The following is a 19,979-nucleotide window of genomic DNA, read 5'->3' as shown; positions in this document are numbered from 1 at the left end:
TTTGTGACCAGTTATTCTTTATATTCTTAGCCTTTCTGGGACACAAAGACGTCTTGACACAGAGAATAACATTAGTTGCACAGATAGACCGTGTAAGGAAACCCTTTCATACTTCATACACGCTGCTTACGTACCCTCACATTCCACGCATGACGCAAACCGCTCTTTATTTCGGCCACTTTCTTGATATTGCATTGTTACAACACTTTTTATGCAGTATTTCAGCCTATATTAGCCACCAGATTAGTTGGCTCATACACCAGTAATCAGTTATTGTCAAGTGATCCAATACAATATATACATGATTTTACGTGGTTGCCTCGAATCAAGCATCTAAGTTTACTTCAGTCATAAAAGATTTTCCTATGAATTGATTTGAGCTATTGTTTCCGTCAAGCCTCATGCGACTTTATTCTTCGCGTGTTGATATACGTTGACAAATTATTTTCGTTGTGGCGGTTCGGAAATCCACTTGAATGATGCCCCGCATGATTTTGTTGAACACCAACGCGCTGATCGATTCACCCTTATGAATGGGTGGCATCAGATCGTAAAACATTCTGAAAAGGCCATCATCGTAGGTCAGTGCTTGGCCTTATGGGCTAGTTCATGTGGGACTCACGTCCTAGCTTGCGTGCGCGCGAGATGCGTTGCCATGACTCAATGAGCTCACACAGTGCCTTGAGGTACCGAATTCATTATATATATATATATATATATATATATATATATATATATATATATATATATATATATATATATATATATATATAATCAGTTCGCAGGTTTGCTTCCTAGTCACGGCAAGGTATCTTTTCACCCACTTTTCTTTCTTCACATTTACATTATAATGGGGGCTAATAACTTCTCCTATACATTCCTTGGCATTATTTTCTGTTAGATCTCACTTATATTGTGTCAAAACACGGAAAATTGAGTCCTTAGTTATGCACTTATTTCTCTTATTCATTAACGAGGGTCTCGTACTGGCAGGCTTCGTGCCGTTAGGTTGTATACGAGGGACTATTGGTCAGCAGCCAGCTCGTAGTAAGGTCACGTGCTACGTGACGCCACACAGGCTCATAAAAACGTGTTCCACACTCGCTGCCATGGCTACCGATGGCGCTGACTGACACTCCCATGTTTAAATTCACATATAAGCCCAATAAAGTGTATGAGGGATAGCCGCCGTGATAGCTCAGTGGTAGAGCATCGAACGCGTTATTCGAAGGTCGTAGGTTCGATTCCTGGTGACGGCAAGTCATCTTTTCACCCACTCTTTTTCTGTTCACATTTACATTATAATTGGGGCTAATAACTTCCCCTATACATTCCTTGGCATTATTGTCTGTTAGACATCATTATTATTGTGTCAAAACACGGAAGAACGAGCCCTTAGGTATACACTCATTTCCCCCCACCCCCCCCCCCCACACACACACATATATATATATATATATATATATATATATATATATATATATATATATATATATATATATATATATATATAGTAGATCCTGCGTGAGCATTCACAACGTGGTTTATTTCGACGTTTCAGCCAGAGTCTGGCCTTCATCAGAATTGAGGGTACAGTTTGTTGGTGCTCAGCTTCATACAATTTGAAATCAGAGGGGGAAAGAGAGAAAGAGGAAAAGAAAGAAAAAAAATGAGAATATAAGGTTGAATCCTCCGGGCGCCCCCTTTAAATCTTCTTTCCCCTTCCTCCCTCTCTCTCTCTTTTCTCCTTTTCACCTTTAGGATGTCTGCGGTCTGTGTACCCTTCCTTTTTACTAACGTATTGTTCCCGACCAGACAGCGCCGCATGGCCCTGACAGTTCGGTGGGGGGGGGGAGGGGGTGAAAGGGCTTTTTTAAGAAGTTTAAGCCTTTAACTACTCAGTGCCTCGTCGACATCTCGTCGTTGAAAGAGGGGCGCCGCGTAATGCCGCAGAGGCTGGCAAGCGAGTGCAATGTCTTGGCCGCTTCTGGATTACGTGTGAAGTAGGGGCCTCCCGATTGTGCACAGGGTTGTTGTCGGGCATGTTATTCTTGGCACACTTTACTGGACAGTAATGTAAAAACTGGTGCGGCGATGGCGGTGCGGCGATGGCGTAGTGGTTAGAGCATCCGCCTCGCATGCAAGAGGTACGTGGTTCAAATCCCGGTACCGCGCAGTTCCCAACCGGATTAAAAAAAAAAAAATCTGCGTGTTGATGGAACTGCATTAAGAGGCCTGGGGTGCGGCCTCACCGGCAAACACCGCCGAAAAACGCACTCCCTCACCAGAGAAGGATTGGCCACCCTGGTGCAGTATCTGGCCACTACCTCCCACATGCTTACGTCAAATAACTCACGGCCCTCAGTCCCCAGCAGCTGCGAAGCAACTGACCACGGCGGCGGTCAGATCTGCAACGCAGCAGAGGGTGCTAAGAATCTCTGGATCCGGACAGGCCGCCATTGGAACCTGAACTTGGCAACGTTTAATGCTAGAACCTTGTCTAGCGAGGGAAGTCTAGCTGTACTATTCGAGGAGCTAGAGGGCGTTAAATGGGATATAAGAGGGCTCAGTGAGGTTAGGAGGACAGATGAGGCCTATACGGTGCTACAGAATGGGCACGTCCTTTGCTACAGGGGCTTGGCAGACAGAAGAGAACTGGGAGTGGGGTTCCTAATTCACAGAAACATAGCTGGCAACATAGAGGAATACTATAGCATTAATGAAAGGGTGGTAGGTATCGTAATTAAACTGAATAAAAGATACAAGATGAAGGTAGTACAGGCTTACGCGCCTACATCCAGCCATGATGACGCTTCAGTTGAAAGCTTCTATGAAGACGTGGAATCGGCAATGAGTAAGGTAAAAACACAGTATACTATAGTGATGGGCGACTTTAATGCAAAGGTAGGGAAGAAGCAGGCTGGAGACCAGGCAGTAGGAGATTATGGCGTCGGTAGCAGAAACGCCAGAGGAGAGCTACTAGTAGAATTCGCAGAACGCAATAATTTACGGATTTTGAATACCTTCTACCGGAAACGAGAAAACCGCAAGTGGACATGGAGGAGCCCTAATGGCGAAAATAAGAACGAAATAGACTTTATAATTAGTGCACACCCTGGAATCGTGCAAGATGTGGAAGTGATTGGCAAGGTACGATGCAGTGACCATAGAATGGTGCGGTCTCGAATTCGCCTGGACTTGAAGAAGGAACGGCAGAAACTGATACGCAAGAAGCCAATAAATCAGCTAGCACTGAGAGGGAAAGTACAGGAATTCAGAGTGTCGCTGCAGAACAGGTACTCGGCTCTTAGTGAGGAAACCAACCTTAGCGTAGATACAATGAATGATAATCTGACGAGTATCATTACGGAGTGTGCAGTGGAAGTTGGAGGCAGGGTAGTTAGACAGGACACTGGCAAGCTTTCCCAGGAAACGAAGAACCTAATTAAGAAGCGTCTAATCATGAAGGTGTCAAGTACAACAGACAAAATAGAACTGGCAGAGCTTTCGAAGTTGATTAATAGACGTAAAGTATGCGATGTAAGAAGGTATAACATGAAGAGAATTGAACACGCTCTGAAAAACGGAGGAAGTGTCAAAGCATTGAAGAGGAAACTTGGGATAGGCAAAAGTCGGATGTATGCACTAAGGGACAAAGAAGGCAAAATAACTACCAATATGGATAGGATAGTTAAAATAGCGGAGGAGTTTTACAGAGATCTGTACAGTAGCCGAGACAACCACGACCTTAATACTATAAGAACTAGCGGTAACCCAGATTACATCCCACCAGTAATGATAGAAGAAGTCAGAAAAGCTTTGGAGAGCATGCAAAGGGGCAAGGCTGCTGGTGAGGATCAGGTAACATCAGATCTGCTGAAAGATGGAGGACAGATTGTGTTAGAAAAACTAGCCACCCTGTTTACGAGGTGTCTCCTGACGGGAAGGGTACCAGAGTCTTGGAAGAACGCTAACATCATCTTAATACATAAGAAAGGAGATGACAAGGACTTGAAGAATTACAGGCCGATCAGCTTGCTCTCTGTAGTATATAAGCTATTTACAAAGGTAATTGCTAACAGAGTAAAGAAAACATTAGAATTCAATCAACCAAAGGAACAAGCAGGATTTCGAACAGGCTACTCAACAATTGACCACATTCATACTATCAATCAGGTAATAGAGAAATGCTCAGAGTACAACCAACCCCTATACATAGCCTTCATAGATTACGAGAAGGCGTTTGATTCAGTAGAAATATCAGCCGTCATGCAAACACTGCGGAATCAGGGCGTAGATGAAGTATATATAAACATTCTGGAAGAAATCTACAGGGGATCAACTGCTACCATAGTGCTTCATAAAGAAAGCAACAGAATACCAATCAAGAAGGGTGTAAGGCAGGGGGACACAATTTCCCCAATGCTATTTACCGCGTGCTTACAGGAGGTTTTCAGAAGCCTAGAATGGGAACAGTTAGGGATAAGAGTCAATGGAGAATACCTTAGTAACCTGCGCTTCGCCGATGACATTGCATTGCTGAGTAACTCGGGGGACGAATTGCAACTCATGATTACGGAGTTAGACAAGGAGAGCAGAAAGGTGGGTCTTAAAATTAATCTGCAGAAAACGAAAGTAATGTACAACAACCTCGGCAAGGAGCAGCGCTTCGAGATAGGTAATAGTGCACTTGAAGTTGTGAAAGACTATGTCTACTTAGGGCAGGTAATAACTGCAGAGCCGAACCACGAGATTGAAGTAACTAGAAGAATAACAATGGGGTGGAGCACATTCGGCAAGCACTCTCAAATTATGACAGGTAGTTTGCCACTATCCCTCAAGAGGAAGGTATATAACAGCTGTATCTTGCCGGTACTTAGCTACGGAGCAGAAACCTGGAGACTTACAAAGAGGGTTCAGCTTAAATTGAGGACGACGCAGCGAGCAATGGAAAGAAAAATGGTAGGTGTAGCCTTAAGAGACAAGAAGAGAGCAGATTGGATTAGGGAACAAACGGGGGTTAAGGATATCATAGCTGAAATAAAGAAGAAGAAATGGACATGGGCAGGGCATGTAGCGCGTAGACAGGATAACCGCTGGTCATTAAGGGTAACTGACTGGGTTCCCAGAGAAGGGAAGCGGGTTAGGGGGAGACAGAAGGTTAGGTGGGCAGATGAGATTAAGAAGTTTGCGGGTATAAATTGGCAGCAGCAAGCACAGGACCGGGTTAACTGGCGGAACATGGGAGAGGCCTTTGTCCTGCAGTGGACGTAGTCAGGCTGATGATGATGATGATGATGATGATGAATGTAAAAACAGAAACAGACGACAGCTGTACTTGGGACGAGTAGTTACACTTGGAAATATTTTGAGTTGTCCTGTGCCCTTCGCAGCTGCAGTGCCGTGAACTTGATTATTTTTTTTTCATTATTGCCGTTATTGTTTTCTAATGCTTTAATTGCTGCAAGTGTACCCGGATTCTCATTTATTCCTCTATCGAGGGTGTTAACTTGGTGGATAAGGTATGACTCTCGTTGTTCACGTTCTCGGTTTGATTTAAATCCCGTCTCTAAGAGTGTTACTGATAGTTTGTCGAATGCATGGTAGATTTGGGGTTGATTTCGCATGGGCTGTGTGATTATTGAAACGAATCTTAAATGTTGTTTTTGTTTGTCCGATGTACTGAATACTGCAGACGTTGCGTTAGAGTAGGTATAGCACATTAGAAGAATCGCATGTTAAGTTTCCTTGTATTGTGTGCTGGTTTCTTTGTGTGTTTCTCGCATCGCTTTACATACGAGACGTCGTGACTTTAAACAAGGTCTGCATGAATTATTAAGGAGTGATGTGTTAATTTGAGAGTGGACAAGGGTGTCTTTGAGGTTGCGCGGTCGTCGGTAAACGACGCCAGGAGCGGATGGGAATGCGCGTTTCAGACGTTCACTTTGTTCCAGAATGTTGTAATGTCGTTTAAGGATTTTGTTTACATTGGGAAAATTTTGCTGTAGGTTAAGCAGAGGTTTGTTCGTTGCGGGTCTTCTTGCGGTGGTCGCTTCATAAGTACGTCATCACGCTTCAGTTTTATCGCTTTTTGAACGGCGTCATCAATTACATGTGGGGGGTATTTTTGTTTATCAAGCATGAGTTTTAGCCTCTGTGAGCTCGTGTCAAAATCAGAACTGGGAACGTTAGCCGCACATTGGAAGAAACTCGGCGTGATCGGTGCCCTTTCTGTAAGACTGTATACTGAATCGCGATATGTCGAGCGCAAAATTTACCGAATATGAATACGTGCTACACATATATAGCTTCAGTTTTAGTTAGGCATCGTATGTGTGAGAACGCTAAAGCAATCATATGTCGAGCACGCGAGTCAAGGACCACGTGAAGATTGTTTTTTTTTTTTTGTGGGGGCGGGGGGCTCCGACGACAATTGTGTTCCTTCAGGGGGGTAGGGAGGCACAGAATTTATGTGTCGTGTTTTTACTATGCTTGCTCATTGGGGGAGGGGGGAAAAGGGGCAGAAAAGAATGTTTTGGAAAAGTCTCCAGCCTACGCGTACCACCCCACCCCCCCTGGCGAGGGTGTGCTTTCCTTGCAGTGTGATCGAGTTTCATGAATGTATTTCATAAACCACATCCATAGAACTGATAATTCGCAACCTAGTATGATAGTAGTGTAACGAGGGCAGTGGGCATGGAGCTCGAGTATAGAAAAGGAAGAAGACTTGCTGTGATCGCAGGCTTGCGTTCAGTTAGCCCTTGCGCTTAATTGTCCTCGTTACTGTAGTACTAGACTGATAATTAAGACCAAGCTACTCTAGCAGTCAGTTGTTCCGGCTCGTACCGCCAAAAGCCGCACGTCCCCGGCAGCAGTTAGCCGCTGCAGTGCCTAATCTCGGTGTTTTTAGTTTTTGATTTGTGTAGTCGAGTCAAGGTGAGAACATGACTACTCATGGGTCAGTTATGATCGAAACTACATTTTAATTGTTATTATACTCTTCCTAAGTGAACATCCCCGGTATTCACAGCGACCGTGGCACACGAAGTATAGCCCTAGGCCTAAGGTCTTTTTGGCTAGAGTGAACTGCTGCTGTCGTACGCGGAACGTAAGGACAGAAAATACTTCCAAACGAGAGACGAAATTTACAGTGTTCAGATACACGCTGTTTTCTACATAGGTACGACTAACCGCATCGCCAGTCACTGCGATTGTCCTAACACATCATCGGTTACGCTAATAAGTATTGCGGCAACACGTACCAGATGTCATCCAAGGCAACCCGTAACAAATAATCTAAAAAGCACCTGTTGGTTCGCGCAAGCACGAAGAAGCGAAACTCTGCGTTTTTAAGCGACAAAATAAAGATATTAGATACCAGAATTGGTTTTAACACGAAGTAAAATACATTCGTTCTCGGCTTTCAGGTGTGGTCTAGTGGGCAGTGTGTAGGACGCGAGATTTGTGATCTGATAAGGTAGTAGATTCGATTATCAGTTACCGACTTTTTCTTATTTTCGTCTTTTTTCTTTTTTTTCTCATTGAACTCGTATTTCAGTCTTATTTGCAATGCGCGCATGACCAATGTTTCTAAAAAACTTTAAAAGCCGTATTTCAGTCGATAATTGTATGTCCCAATGAGCAGCGCGCCAGAGTGCCTCGTACACTGCAGCGTGCCAGCGTGCCAATGTCCAGCGCCACACTGGTCCAGTAATCAGGTATGGCACTGGGACAGTGACGCTGGGTTTAGCGATAGGGAACACAAATACTTTTAACTCAGATGACGCAAGGAGTGCAAGCTCATGCTCCTACAGTTCCTCAACAATCAGATACCATTGACGCCCCTCAACTACATACCATAGTGCTGGACAAACTGTATCAATGTGTACATAAGGCTGAGCAACCGTTGTACCCTCGGACCGTTGTACACCTCAGCCAAGCACAAGTTATGATACAGATATGGAAACTGAGATCCGAGCTGATAAACGTGTACGATCGCCTATCTCTGCGAACCTAAAGTGAAAAATTAAAAATAAAGAGTTGTTGCTTGCAAGATATTATACCAAGAAGGACAAGGCATGTGCCTCGGCGGGCGCTCATCACCATTGGTCAACTGAAGGTACTTCAGTGGAACTGCCGTTCTATATTCTCAGCCTCAACCAAATTACATAAACTTTCCAACCAAATTAACCCTGATATTACGATTCTGCAAGAAACTTGCTGTACACCTGATAAAATCCTTATTGTACAGGATTTCATTCTTTTCGAATAGATCGTCAAACACGTGATAGTGGCTTAATGATATTGGTATCAAGTAAATTGTGTTATAGGGGAAAATTGCTTTCAGGATGTCAGTCCCTGATTGTGAATTAATAGCATTAGATTTGTACATTCCAGGATACCACCCTTTTTAAATCATAATTTGTTATTTCTCCACTACTGCACAAAGTACAAGTCACTTTAGCAGCACTTTGGCAGCCTGTCAAAAGGAAACGGTGCTTACAGATGACTTTAATTCTCGTCATTTGTCTTGGGGGAGAAAGACAGACCTGTGTGGCAGTGTGGTAGACTGCTGTGAGAGTGAACCATTGACAAAAATTTCTCGTGTATTGGTACAACACACGTAACATTTGTTCGAGGTCAGACTGAATCAGTGTTAGATTTGACTTTTTGTACCAATACGATTAATGTTCTGTCATGGTCTGTGGTTGACTCTGCAACTAACGGTGACCGTTTTTCAGTAGTGTTTGACATTGTATGTTCACTAACCACTTTAGAGCAGCAACCGCGAGTATATGTCAACCAGAAATTTCAAACCTGTCGGCTTTCAGCCATTGCAAAACTTCAGGATGACAATGGTCAGAAAATTGCATCTAAGATCGCTTCTATACTTGAGGGATGTCTGAAAAACTCAGAGTTCTTTATTCCATTTAGTAAACGGCCCTCTTTTCATTGGTGGCCTGACGAATGTTCGCGCAATTACAGAAGGCGGAAAGCCGCTTATAGAAGAAGCTTTTGCACTATCAATGCCCAACAAGTTGGAAAGACTATCACTTTTTTTATCGTCGTATTTAAGCGCACTATTAAACATGCAAAATAAGTATATCACAGACTACATTTCAAAAATCTTTCAAATCAAACAATAAACGTGCTTTTTCGCGTATCTGCGGTCAACAAAAGTACTGTCAACATGTTGGCAGTACTTTTACTGCCATGACTCTGAAGTTAAAAGTGCACTTTTAACTTCAGAGTCATGTATTTTGACGCCGCAAGAGATGAACACCTCGCTGGAAGAAATGACTAAAGGCTTAGAACGCCGCTTTAGTACAAATATCTCAGATATTCGCAACATGCAGGTAGCTTCGTATATATTTACAGAAATTTCTGTATCTGAATTGACTGAAACTGTACTTTGTTTACCAACGACCGCCCCTGAACTAGATTGAATTACTGATTCTATGTTAAAAGTTTTACTTCAAGAATCACCAAATGTTTTTTTAGATATTGTAAATTATTTATTGAAGAACTTATGGATACCGCAAGAATGGAAACTAGCTAAAATTATACTTTGGTGAAAAAACAAGACGGCAGGTACATACTGGACAACTTGAGGCCAATTACCTTCACATCATATCTGGTGAAATTGACTGAGAGAATTATACATACTCGAACCAATCGATTATTGACAAGAGGTCAGTTCAAAGCCCCTGTCAAATCGGGTTCAGGGCTGGGCATTCTATATGGAATGCTGATGTTGATTTCGAAAGTCGTTTATAGTTAGCCCAATGGGACAACAAATATGCAGCTTTAGCTACTTTGAATATCGCTAAAGCATGCGATACTGCAGAGCATGGTATTTTAATAGACCGACTGGAATCTCTCAATTTTTCGGCATATATAGTAACCTGGATTCAGAAATTTCTTTTGGAAGGGAAGTTTGATTGTTTCAAAGGTGCCTTTTCATCCACCGTGTACACACATGCGACAGGAGTACCCAAGGTTCAGTACTGTCCCAGGTATTACGTAATGTGCTAATGAGCACCATTCTACGTAACCAGGACATTACAACTTTTGTTTATGCAGACAATATTGCATTATTTGCAACGGCAGACACTATTCAGACGTTACACGAACGGCTGTAGTCTTAACACCCTGAAGAACTGGCTTGATGACAATCACTTCTCACTGAATCCGAGTAAATGTGCCCTTCTTGTCTTCTCCTTGAAATACCCCGTACACATCTCATTATGTTGCCATTCTGAGGACATACCATAGGTGGAATTTCACAAATATCTTGGGGTAATTTATAATGCATCTCTTAGGTGGCGCCAACATATCGAATACATAGCTGGAAAGGGTGCACGAGCCGTCGGCATGTTACGTAGGGTAAGCAACTACCGAATACGGCTACTACCGATTTGCGTTCGTCCTCTTCTGGAATTTGGATGCGTGCTTTTCTCTGGTGCTCCACCCGACAGAATCCGGCCTCTCATTCTTTTAAAAGGAGAATCGTCACGCCCATGCCTTGGTCTCCCTAAAAGGGTTTCTAACTGCGTTTTATACCTAGAATTGAGAGTTCCTTCTCTTTCGTGCAGGTTTCCTATCTTGACCGTTCAGGTGCTTTCAAGAATTTGAGTCACCACTCCAGCAGTCGCAGACAAAATTTATATCCTCTCCGGAAGGATTTTCGAGTGTTAGATGGTCATGGTTTCACATCCCACAAATTGTATTTCTACAACGTTTACTGGACCCTCTGAATGTACGTATCTGCGAGATAAGGCCGACTAGTGATAATTCCGTTCATGTGGATAATAAAATTGACGACATTTTTTATAATGAAGCAAAGGTACTCCACCATCATGCTCTAGATGGTTTATTGCAAGAACACTTGCATAGCGTCAAAACAAGTGTATATATTGCTACAAATGCATCACAGTGTGATGACAAGTCAGCTGTTAGTTTATTGAGCCCGAACTTAGATTGATCCTATTCGTTCCGACTACCTGATTTTATACCCATTTTTGTGGCTGAGTTTCTGGCAGTGGTACTCACCTTACGATAGTAAAAGGCGGAAATACATCGGCTGTTATAACTACAGATTCCCTGTCTCTTTGCGCTGTACTTTCTGTTGGTGCTCAATCGCACCCATTTGAGAATAGTTAGATTATTTTGGGTACTTGGTCATAAAGGGTTGCTCCTAAACGAAATGGCCGATTCTTTAGCAAAGCCATGAATAAGTGGACCAATTTTACCATGACTTCTACCATCCGCTTATGTATCAACTGCGCAATTTCGCAGGTGTACCATTATGAAAAGCTTTGCTGGCAGATAACTCACCGATTCCACAAAATATGGGCACTTATTATATCTCTGGCGCCGATCCTTTTGGGACACACGTGAACTAGAAGTCACAACCACGAGGCTGCGCTGTAGGGTGCCGCAACTAAATATCTACCAACACAGGTCTGGTTGGGCTTTTTCTCCAATGTGCGCCTTCTGTGCCGAGCCAGAAAGTGTGGATCATTACTTTCTAACTTGTAGGTGATTTACTACAGCTGGTAGATCCAAGTTAGAAAGTCATTTACGTGCTATTAGACAGAATTTTTCATGCTCATGATTCCGTCCTTTGGAGCCTATATTTCTGGGTTTGCCAATGCGAAAGTTTGCGTGGCAGTGTGGAATTATCTGAATGAAAACAAAAGACTAACAAAGTAATCTATAATATTATCTTTCTGTGTCGACAGAGGCATACCTTTTTTTAAAGTTAGGTTTTGATCTAGCTTATTATCTATTACTAATACAAAAGCTTTTTAGTAGGTACAGTTCAGTGAGCATCAAAATTTCATTCCAAAATTTGTAACGTTTTTATTTTATAACTTATTTTACTCTAAAATTTATTATTTTAAGACCACTCAATTATTGGTCAATTTTATACTGTGGGCATGAACCACAAGAAAAGGTCAACAAGAACACAAACAATTACTAGCGCTGTCCTACTTCGTAAAAACAATGATTTATTGCGCAGTGATCTTGCAGAAAGCGAAAGCATCAAACGCAGTTGACGTTGTCACCTTACTGTAGTGTAACAATTGTAATCTACATATAAAGAAATTCTAACGCACGAAAAAGCACCCATTTGATGGGATCATAAAGCCACTAGGACGAAGGAAGGAGAGGGAGGTTTCTAACCGACATTATCAATACGATTAGGAGTTCGGCTGGCTAACACTCCTAGGGATCGTAAGCGCATGAATACCCAACCAAGTTAACATAAGAGCGCCCTTCATCGCTACTTCATTAAAGCAACAGGCGCGTAGTTGGAAAGTTTGGTGTTCCGATCTCAACGAACAGGGAGGATTCTTTTTCACCCCCTTCATCTTTTCAACTTATGCCATATTCATTACACTGCAGTTAACAAACGACAATAAAGTACCTAGGTTTCCTTGGATCAATTGTTTCTTGGTTTTCTGACAAAGAAATGAGCCTCTGAAACAAGTATTTCCTGTTAGAGATGTTTGGAGGAAAAGCTAGGAAGTAAATTTTTGTTTGAAAATAAATTCTTGGGCTTTCTATGCCAGAAACTTACATGCCAAGGTCAGCCAGAATGTGCCAAAAAATTTCGGTTACTATGACTGGAGACACCCGTTTTCCCAACGAGATGGAATGTTCCATTGATCACGTGACCGCGGTGGGACTGAATGTTTCACGAGACGGAATGTCCACCCGAGAGTAAATGTCCAATGAGACTGTATGTCCAACGAGTCAGAATGTCCAATTGACTTCTAATGTTCAACTGAGGCAGAATGTCCAACTGCGAAGGAATGTCTAACCTGACGGAATGTGAAGTTGATCTATATAGGCTGCTTGATGCGTTTAACTGATATGTAGCGCTTGCGCTCGCGAGGAGTGTAACCCCGGACACGGCTACATAAATCAACTTCAGCAGATGACTTATAACTATAATTAAGGTTAACCAGACGTCACGGCTGTATCGTAGGAGTCCATATGTAATGTTTATAAAATAGGATAGCCATCACTCTAACCACAATGAACCTTTGGGGAACATTCGGGTCTATTTGAAAAGCAGTTCCGCGACATGGCATAGCTCTGCGGTAAAATTCTTCATTGGCGTGCAGGATGCTCGAGTTCGATTCCAGCTGGGAGCCTGACATTTATTATTTGCATTCATCGGGTTGACGATACCAATTTCGGTATTTCTCAACGCTCACATGTTAAAATCGCTCATGCTTGTTCTCGTCGTTGCTGGGTAAATACCAAGTGTCAGTCACATGTGGCACATACCCGCATACCAGCGGCATATACCCACCCGTGGATATGTGCCACCGCCTGATGGGAAGTGTTAGACGACGTACGTGACAGGATTGTGACATTATTCATGTCATGACCAGCGCGTCATATTTGTCAAACCATCTTGGCAAGCAAAGGGGGTTACCACAAGAGCACCCAAACTTAAGCGGCTAGATAGATAGATAGATAGATAGATAGATAGATAGATAGATAGATAGATAGATAGATAGATAGATAGATAGATAGATAGACTCAATGTCTCCGAAGTTCGCTAAGAAATGCTTAGCATTTAAAAAATTTTTTTGAGTGTGTGGAACATCATCGAGGGTTGTCTAACACCCATTCAATGAGATTCGATTATGTAAAAAAAGTCACAGCATATCCACAGAAACAATGATGATGAGTTGGGCGAAGCGTTCGTAAATCTGTCCGTCTATCCATTCATGCGTCCGTCCGTCCATATGTGGCTCTGTTGTAGAATGGTGGACGGCAACGCAGAATAATGGGTTTCAATTCCTACTGGGACCCTGACTTTATTCTTTGCACTTATTGGGTCGGCGCTGTTGACCTGAGCTTTTTCTTAACACTCTCGTGATAAAAATACCAATATCTGTTCTCACCGTCCCTCGGTAGATATGGTGTGCGGGTAAGTGTCATAAGTGTCTCGCGGAAAGGGTTTGACGACATACGCGATGTAATCGTCACATTATGCACGTCATGACCAGCAAGTCATATTCTGCAAACCATTTTACCCTACCATACTTAATTTGGTTTGCCCACGTTATTGGGGTGATCACGACAGCACACAGACGTGGGCGGCTAGATAGATAGGTAAATAGGGATATATGTAGATAGATGGTAAAAGTGTCTGCAGTACGCAAAAAACTTAAAAATAAAAAAATAAAGTAAGTATTCGATACATCTGCTCAAAACCTAAAAATGTAATAATACAAAATAAAAATAAATATAAAAACGTTGAAATAATGGTGAGTGCAGTTAAAAATGAATTTGGAAACAAGAATACGACGTCCGATACAACAGAACAACAGACAGTCAATATTTCTAAAACGCGCGAAAATATTTTGTGTTAGGCTATCTTCACACAGTGAATCAGTTGTCTGGCAAACTTCAAACTGAGCCACACTTTTTTCTTCAAAATTGATATTCTGTCTGGGTTGGACATCCCTTCACGTTGGACATACTGTCTCGGTTGGACATTCCGTCTAGTTGGACATTCCGTCTAGTTGGACATTCCGTCTAGTTGGACATTCAGTCTCGTTGAACATCCAGTCTACTTAGACGATCAGTCTCGTTGGACATTCTGTCTCGCTGGACCTTCAGTATCATCGGTCACGTGACCCAATGGGCATTTAGTTTTGTTGGACATTCAGGCTCTGAGTCCTACAAGACCCACGCCAGCCATCGCTTCAAACGCATCTTCCAACGCTCTCTGCAATACCCGCGTTAGTGCCGTTAAACCCGTGACGCAACCCGTTCGCAACGCTGCTACTTCACATTTTCAGTGCGTTTTTAACCATAACGTAAGGAAATGAATGGATGTGCTCAGAATCGTCGTTTCAAACTGTACTAAAATGTCTGCTGTGAGTGCAATTTCAGTGACAACCACGCCCTAATTGTTCCTACTTGGAATCAGTTAAGGGCCCACTACGCGTTTGTTAGGCGATGCGCGAACGATTACTGCAGCACTTTGTATTAGGTGAGCTGTCAAAGCACCCACTCAATGCATAAGTTCCATCTTTTAACGCCTCACGTGATTCTACACTTCTGCCACGCAATACGTGCGTTGAGAGGATTCCTTCCCATTGTTGACATTCATACTTTGTTTTTTGTTTCAAATACGACAGTCTTTTTTTGGATATTTCGAAGCAAAAAGTTTGGCCTGCTTGCTATCTGATGGACTGCCAGTCACACAATTCAACTACCCAGTGAAAGTTTAGGCACCTTCTAAACGCCCAGCCGTCCTGATCAGCTTGCTGCTTTCATACTTGTGAACATTGGTAATCCAAAAGCAAGTATTACGCACATTTTATATGAACATCAATACGGAAAAAATATGTAGCGTATTTTTTATATTTAAAATACATGTATATTTAGTATTAAACACCACAGTGCTTATTACGCTGCACTGAAGTTCCAATGCTATGAACGAAAAAGCGGGTCTATCCTACGCTTTATTAAAATGACATGGTGCTGCTAGCTATCAGTGGCTCTACGTTCCAAAGCAACTTTCATTTCTTGAAACTACTGCCAGGTGGCGTTGATACTTCACGGAGTGCCTACTCACTGATCTTTTTCGCGCAGAACGTCACATAAACGTATTACACTCTTTCACCAGACAGAAGACTTTCATCTTTGAAGCTAGAGAAGCTAGCAGAAACTCGGTCATTTTGTTTTTCGAAAGAAGAGTCGAGCAATTGTGAGACTTGGTGGTCGTACACCAGCTTGCCACGCAGACAACCTGTGTTTGATTCTTCCTCGGACTGAAGCTTTACAGCAACAGTTGTTGTGAGATTAGAACACGAGTCACGTGTGGCGCCATAGTTGTCCACCGCCACCAACACTGCTGGTGTCCAGAACCAGTATCGCAAAATAAAACTCAATAAATAAAAAGCATTTGGGACACAATGGGATTCGAACACGGGTGCGCTGCGTGCCAGCCCAGTATTCTACCACAGAGCCGTGCCAGTGCTTGGAACTCGTTTCCAAACTCCCCTTAGGGAGGCTTGATGTCCGGACAGGAATCGCGTTAATATGAGTAACGAAGGGGTTTAGAACATGAAAGGGACAATCAGACGTCACACACACATCGAATTGCGTAACGAGTCAGTTGTCCAATGCTCCAACCCATCACAAAAGATTTTTCTTGATCACTTGTTAACTGTGCCACATACCAACTTCAGGCATAATTTTCATTGTCCTCAGCCACTGCCTAAAAAAAGTTAGACAAAAATTCTACGAATTGTGTACAGGGTACCACGCTTCTCCGAAAAATGACAAGAAATAGCATAGTGAATTCCGGCCTACTATTGAAAATTTTTGCTTATTCATGGCGTAGTAGGTACCGAGCAAGTGTGCTTGTAGTAGTTACTGAAAGAGTGTTTAAAAAAGGCTCTGAAAGCTCTTCGAACTTTCGATGTGACTGTAGTGCGCGTTCCACGCAGGTCAGGTGGTTTTATTCATTCCTTATTTGATTCGCTTCTTTCTTGACATTTCTGTCATGAACAACATGATGACTTTTCGCTCGCAGCCAATGACGCTGACGCCAAGGCTGACACGGTAATTTCAGTGAAACGAGCTTTTTATCGGTAGAGTGCTAAGTCAGAGGCTGAGAGGTTTTTAACCAACTGGCTAGATCAGTTCAATTCAAGAACAGCCTCACAATCTTCAAACATACGGAAACATCACAAACTAGACGTGTAAACATACTGTATTTATCCCCGTTACCATTAACGGCCTACTTCATGTTAAAGACCCGGAAAATTCAGATCTCTCAATCGGTTCTTTTTCGTGTAGATAGCACACAATTGACTTTACAGAAGGGGAGCCTGGAAGTGTGAAGTTAACGTAAAGGTGAACGAAATGACATCTTTCTTCCCAAAAGTAGCCTCCGATGGCTGCTTCAAGCTAATTAATTATCTATCATTAAAGCAATAATGCACACAACCGAAAATTAGGATGAAACATTGCTTATTATGATACTTGTTTTAGAAGGAAGGAAGCCATAACGAACGTGGTACTATACCACAGCTCTACAACCACTCTCGTAATTTTAATTTTCATATTTATATTATACTTTTTACAGTGATAATCCTCGTTTTCATAACTGCCACGCTACGCTTGGTTTTTGCCATTACGGGACCACTGCTTGCACAGATGGACATATGGCCTCTTGTCCATGAAGTACCATTTGTCACCATCATAAAAGATGCGGTGAAATAGGTGACGTGGGAAGAAGCGATTAGAGAGAAGGATTGTGCTACGGCCGATAGCTAGGGATCTATAATTGCGATTGTGTTGGTTAAGAAATAAAAACCCCATGTCAAGGCTGACAGGGACGAAATGAATGCGTCTATTTCGCTTACCTCCTTGAATGCGTACTCGTACGGCACCACGAAAGGAATATTTATAAAGAAGCATAGTTGTCCTACAATCAGTAAGCGCAGCGTAAGCATTCTGTAAAGGTTCACTGGGACATTATTACCGACAGCTGGATCCATGGGATTGCGAAGAACGGCGAGCACTTTGCTGATCCCAGAGGCAATATAGCGGCCAGAGTCTTTGGGCATGTTCTTCAGCAGGTTCATTTGCCTTCGAAAAACACGGTAACGTGCCAAGGCGAGCACAAAGAGAAACACAAACGCGCTGACGACGACTGCGAGCACCAGCCATAGCCTGACTTCAGCGAACCGGATCAGACGTAGAGGCCGCGTCAGGCCGCGCCATGCCTGTTTCACCATCGCCCACAGAAACACGACTTCGCCAGGGATTCGCAGTGGGTCATCACTTAAAACACGCGTTCGACGCCGCTATTTCTACCATTCGAAGAACGGAAGAGTACCGTGCAAAAAAGTGTCGCTCTACGTTTAGGAAATGTTTGCCGGTCATACCGAACACCGGCTTATGTCTCTGTGGACGAAGCAGCGCATGTGCAACGCGACCAGGAAGCCGGGTGTTTGCTCAGTTTGAACAGGCTTACCGTCGTTGGAACAATTGTTTTCGTCCCTCGAGATGGCGTTAAATTTTCAGGCACGTGTAAGTGCTTCTTTTTGTTTTTATTTACTGCTTCAGACAGAGAGAGCGTCTGCTTGCGGCAGGGAAAGGAGTCGAACAAGCCAAAACGGTGAGCTCCCAGGCTTAAAGCAGTGAGCGCTTTCACCGCTAAGCCTTTCCTTCATGAAAAAAAGATGCGAGTGGCTACCCAGCACTGACACTAGAGCCAGAGGCGAGCCTTTCATAAATGCATAAAACGACAATGCGGCATCTTTGGGAAAACAATGTACGCAGACGTTGTAAGAGGATTATCTTTGCTGTAGTTTTTGTTTTCGCACTTCTTATTCATGAATATTTTTTTAACCGTTTAACTGGCGGAAGTCGTAGTTCAAGCATGTATCCACATAACACTTCGCATTATTTAAATAGTCACCGCATACATTGTCTTTTAAAGTCTTTGTAGTACCATAACACAGCCGCGCAAAGAGGTGTTATGTGGTATAAGCGCATAAATGACTCCGCTGAGAAGTAATAATTCTTTCATGAGCTGTCGAAGAAAACAAAACTACTGAAGAGGGTGCTTTGAAGCTACATGACATTATTTAATGATTATCACTATTATTAGAGGTGGGACACTTGAAGCCTGCGTCACCTCGATGGATGGCCGAGCCGACGTTTGTATCTCCAGCATCTGCCCCCGCTCACCCTTTTTCTCCGTGAGTGAGGAGGCCAACGCATAAAATTCGGAACTATAGACGTTTTTTTAGTAGGCACCGCCATCTTGCTAGTGGGCGGCCCTTTTCTGGTCTGGCAACCCATCTAACATGCGGGAAGCTCGCTGTTTGCAAAGAAGGTGAGCATGCGGCTGCGTTTAGTCGTTTTGTTTCGGTTTTTACGCGGTGAATTTCGACTGAAGTGCTGCAGGTTCTTTAGAAAATGAGTTTACGAGACGTTCTGACAAGTTTCAAGTCGATGAGGGTAAATTGTTTTATTATACAGTGCCATGAACGAGGCCGCCTGTGTTGAGTAGTATATTCGCAGCACCAACTTTCTTCTCGAAGAATGCGAAGTATTCCGAGGTCTTTATTTTCCAGTATGAGCAACAACACTTTGAAAGCATGTGAACATATTTCTTGGGGTGTAGTCATCCGTTTTCCTAACGAGATTTACGCCACGCTGTCGCATTGGCTGCCGTTTTTGCATGAAGCAGTGCGCTGGAGTGTAGTGGTTCGTCTTCATTTCGTGGCATTGACGGTTTTATTTAACTGCGCACTAACTGATGTCTAAAGCGTTTCTCAACTCTGAAGAAGTGGCCGTATCTTCCTCGCTTGTTTGTATTTACAGGTGTGCACCTGAATACATCAAACGACGCTGACGTAGCTGCGCGTCCCCTATTTATCTTTTTTTAATCGCGATATTTGAGTGACTCTTGGTGCGTTAAGATCGTTTCTGCTGACAGTGAAGCAGACAGTGCACCCGATGTGCCACAGTGCATGCCCGTGCTGGAGCCCCTATCACGACCGTAAAGAGCACCGCGTATCTCTGCACAGCAGACTATTGGGTTGCTTACCCTTCGTTTCTTCGTTTGCACTAGCTCTTGCTTCCCTATTCGTTACCGCGGTACTTTGCCCTGCGATAGAGAGAAATGTTACGTGGGGATGTTTTTCGGGGAACTATTGCACCGTTGGAATAGTTGTAGTCTGCGCACCTTCCGTTCATAGCCGAGGTTAACCCCCGTATTCTAGAACGCCCTTTTACTCAACGCTCCACCTTCACTTGAGAAAGCCGATGGGAGCGCCATCTTTAGGCAGGGCAAGTCACTGCATATCGGTGATAATTTGCTGCTATTCTTGAGTTGCGCAGCGTCATTTTCAGCCGAACAGCGTCGCAGTGCTCAAGTTTGTCAAGTGAAGGGTGAAGGTCGAGTCGAGGAGCGTTTG

At 43.2% G+C, this 19,979-nt stretch overlaps 1 protein-coding gene across 1 annotated transcript in view; it reads right to left on the bottom strand.

Moving 5' to 3' along the window:
* The window catches only part of LOC119161241 (cytochrome P450 4c3), a 100,474-nt gene extending 82,633 nt beyond the window's left edge, over positions 1-17,841 (bottom strand). The window contains exon 1 of the mRNA XM_037413615.2: positions 17,531-17,841. Coding sequence (XP_037269512.2) covers positions 17,531-17,786 — 256 coding nt within the window. The 5' untranslated portion in view covers positions 17,787-17,841. The remainder of the gene's footprint in view (positions 1-17,530) is intronic.
* Positions 17,842-19,979: the final 2,138 nt, after the last annotated feature.

This window comes from Rhipicephalus microplus, chromosome X (assembly GCF_043290135.1).
Source record: "Rhipicephalus microplus isolate Deutch F79 chromosome X, USDA_Rmic, whole genome shotgun sequence".
NCBI classification, from domain to species: domain Eukaryota; kingdom Metazoa; phylum Arthropoda; class Arachnida; order Ixodida; family Ixodidae; genus Rhipicephalus; species Rhipicephalus microplus.
Note: the sequence above shows the minus strand (reverse complement) of the source record. Positions and strands in the feature narration are given on the sequence as shown.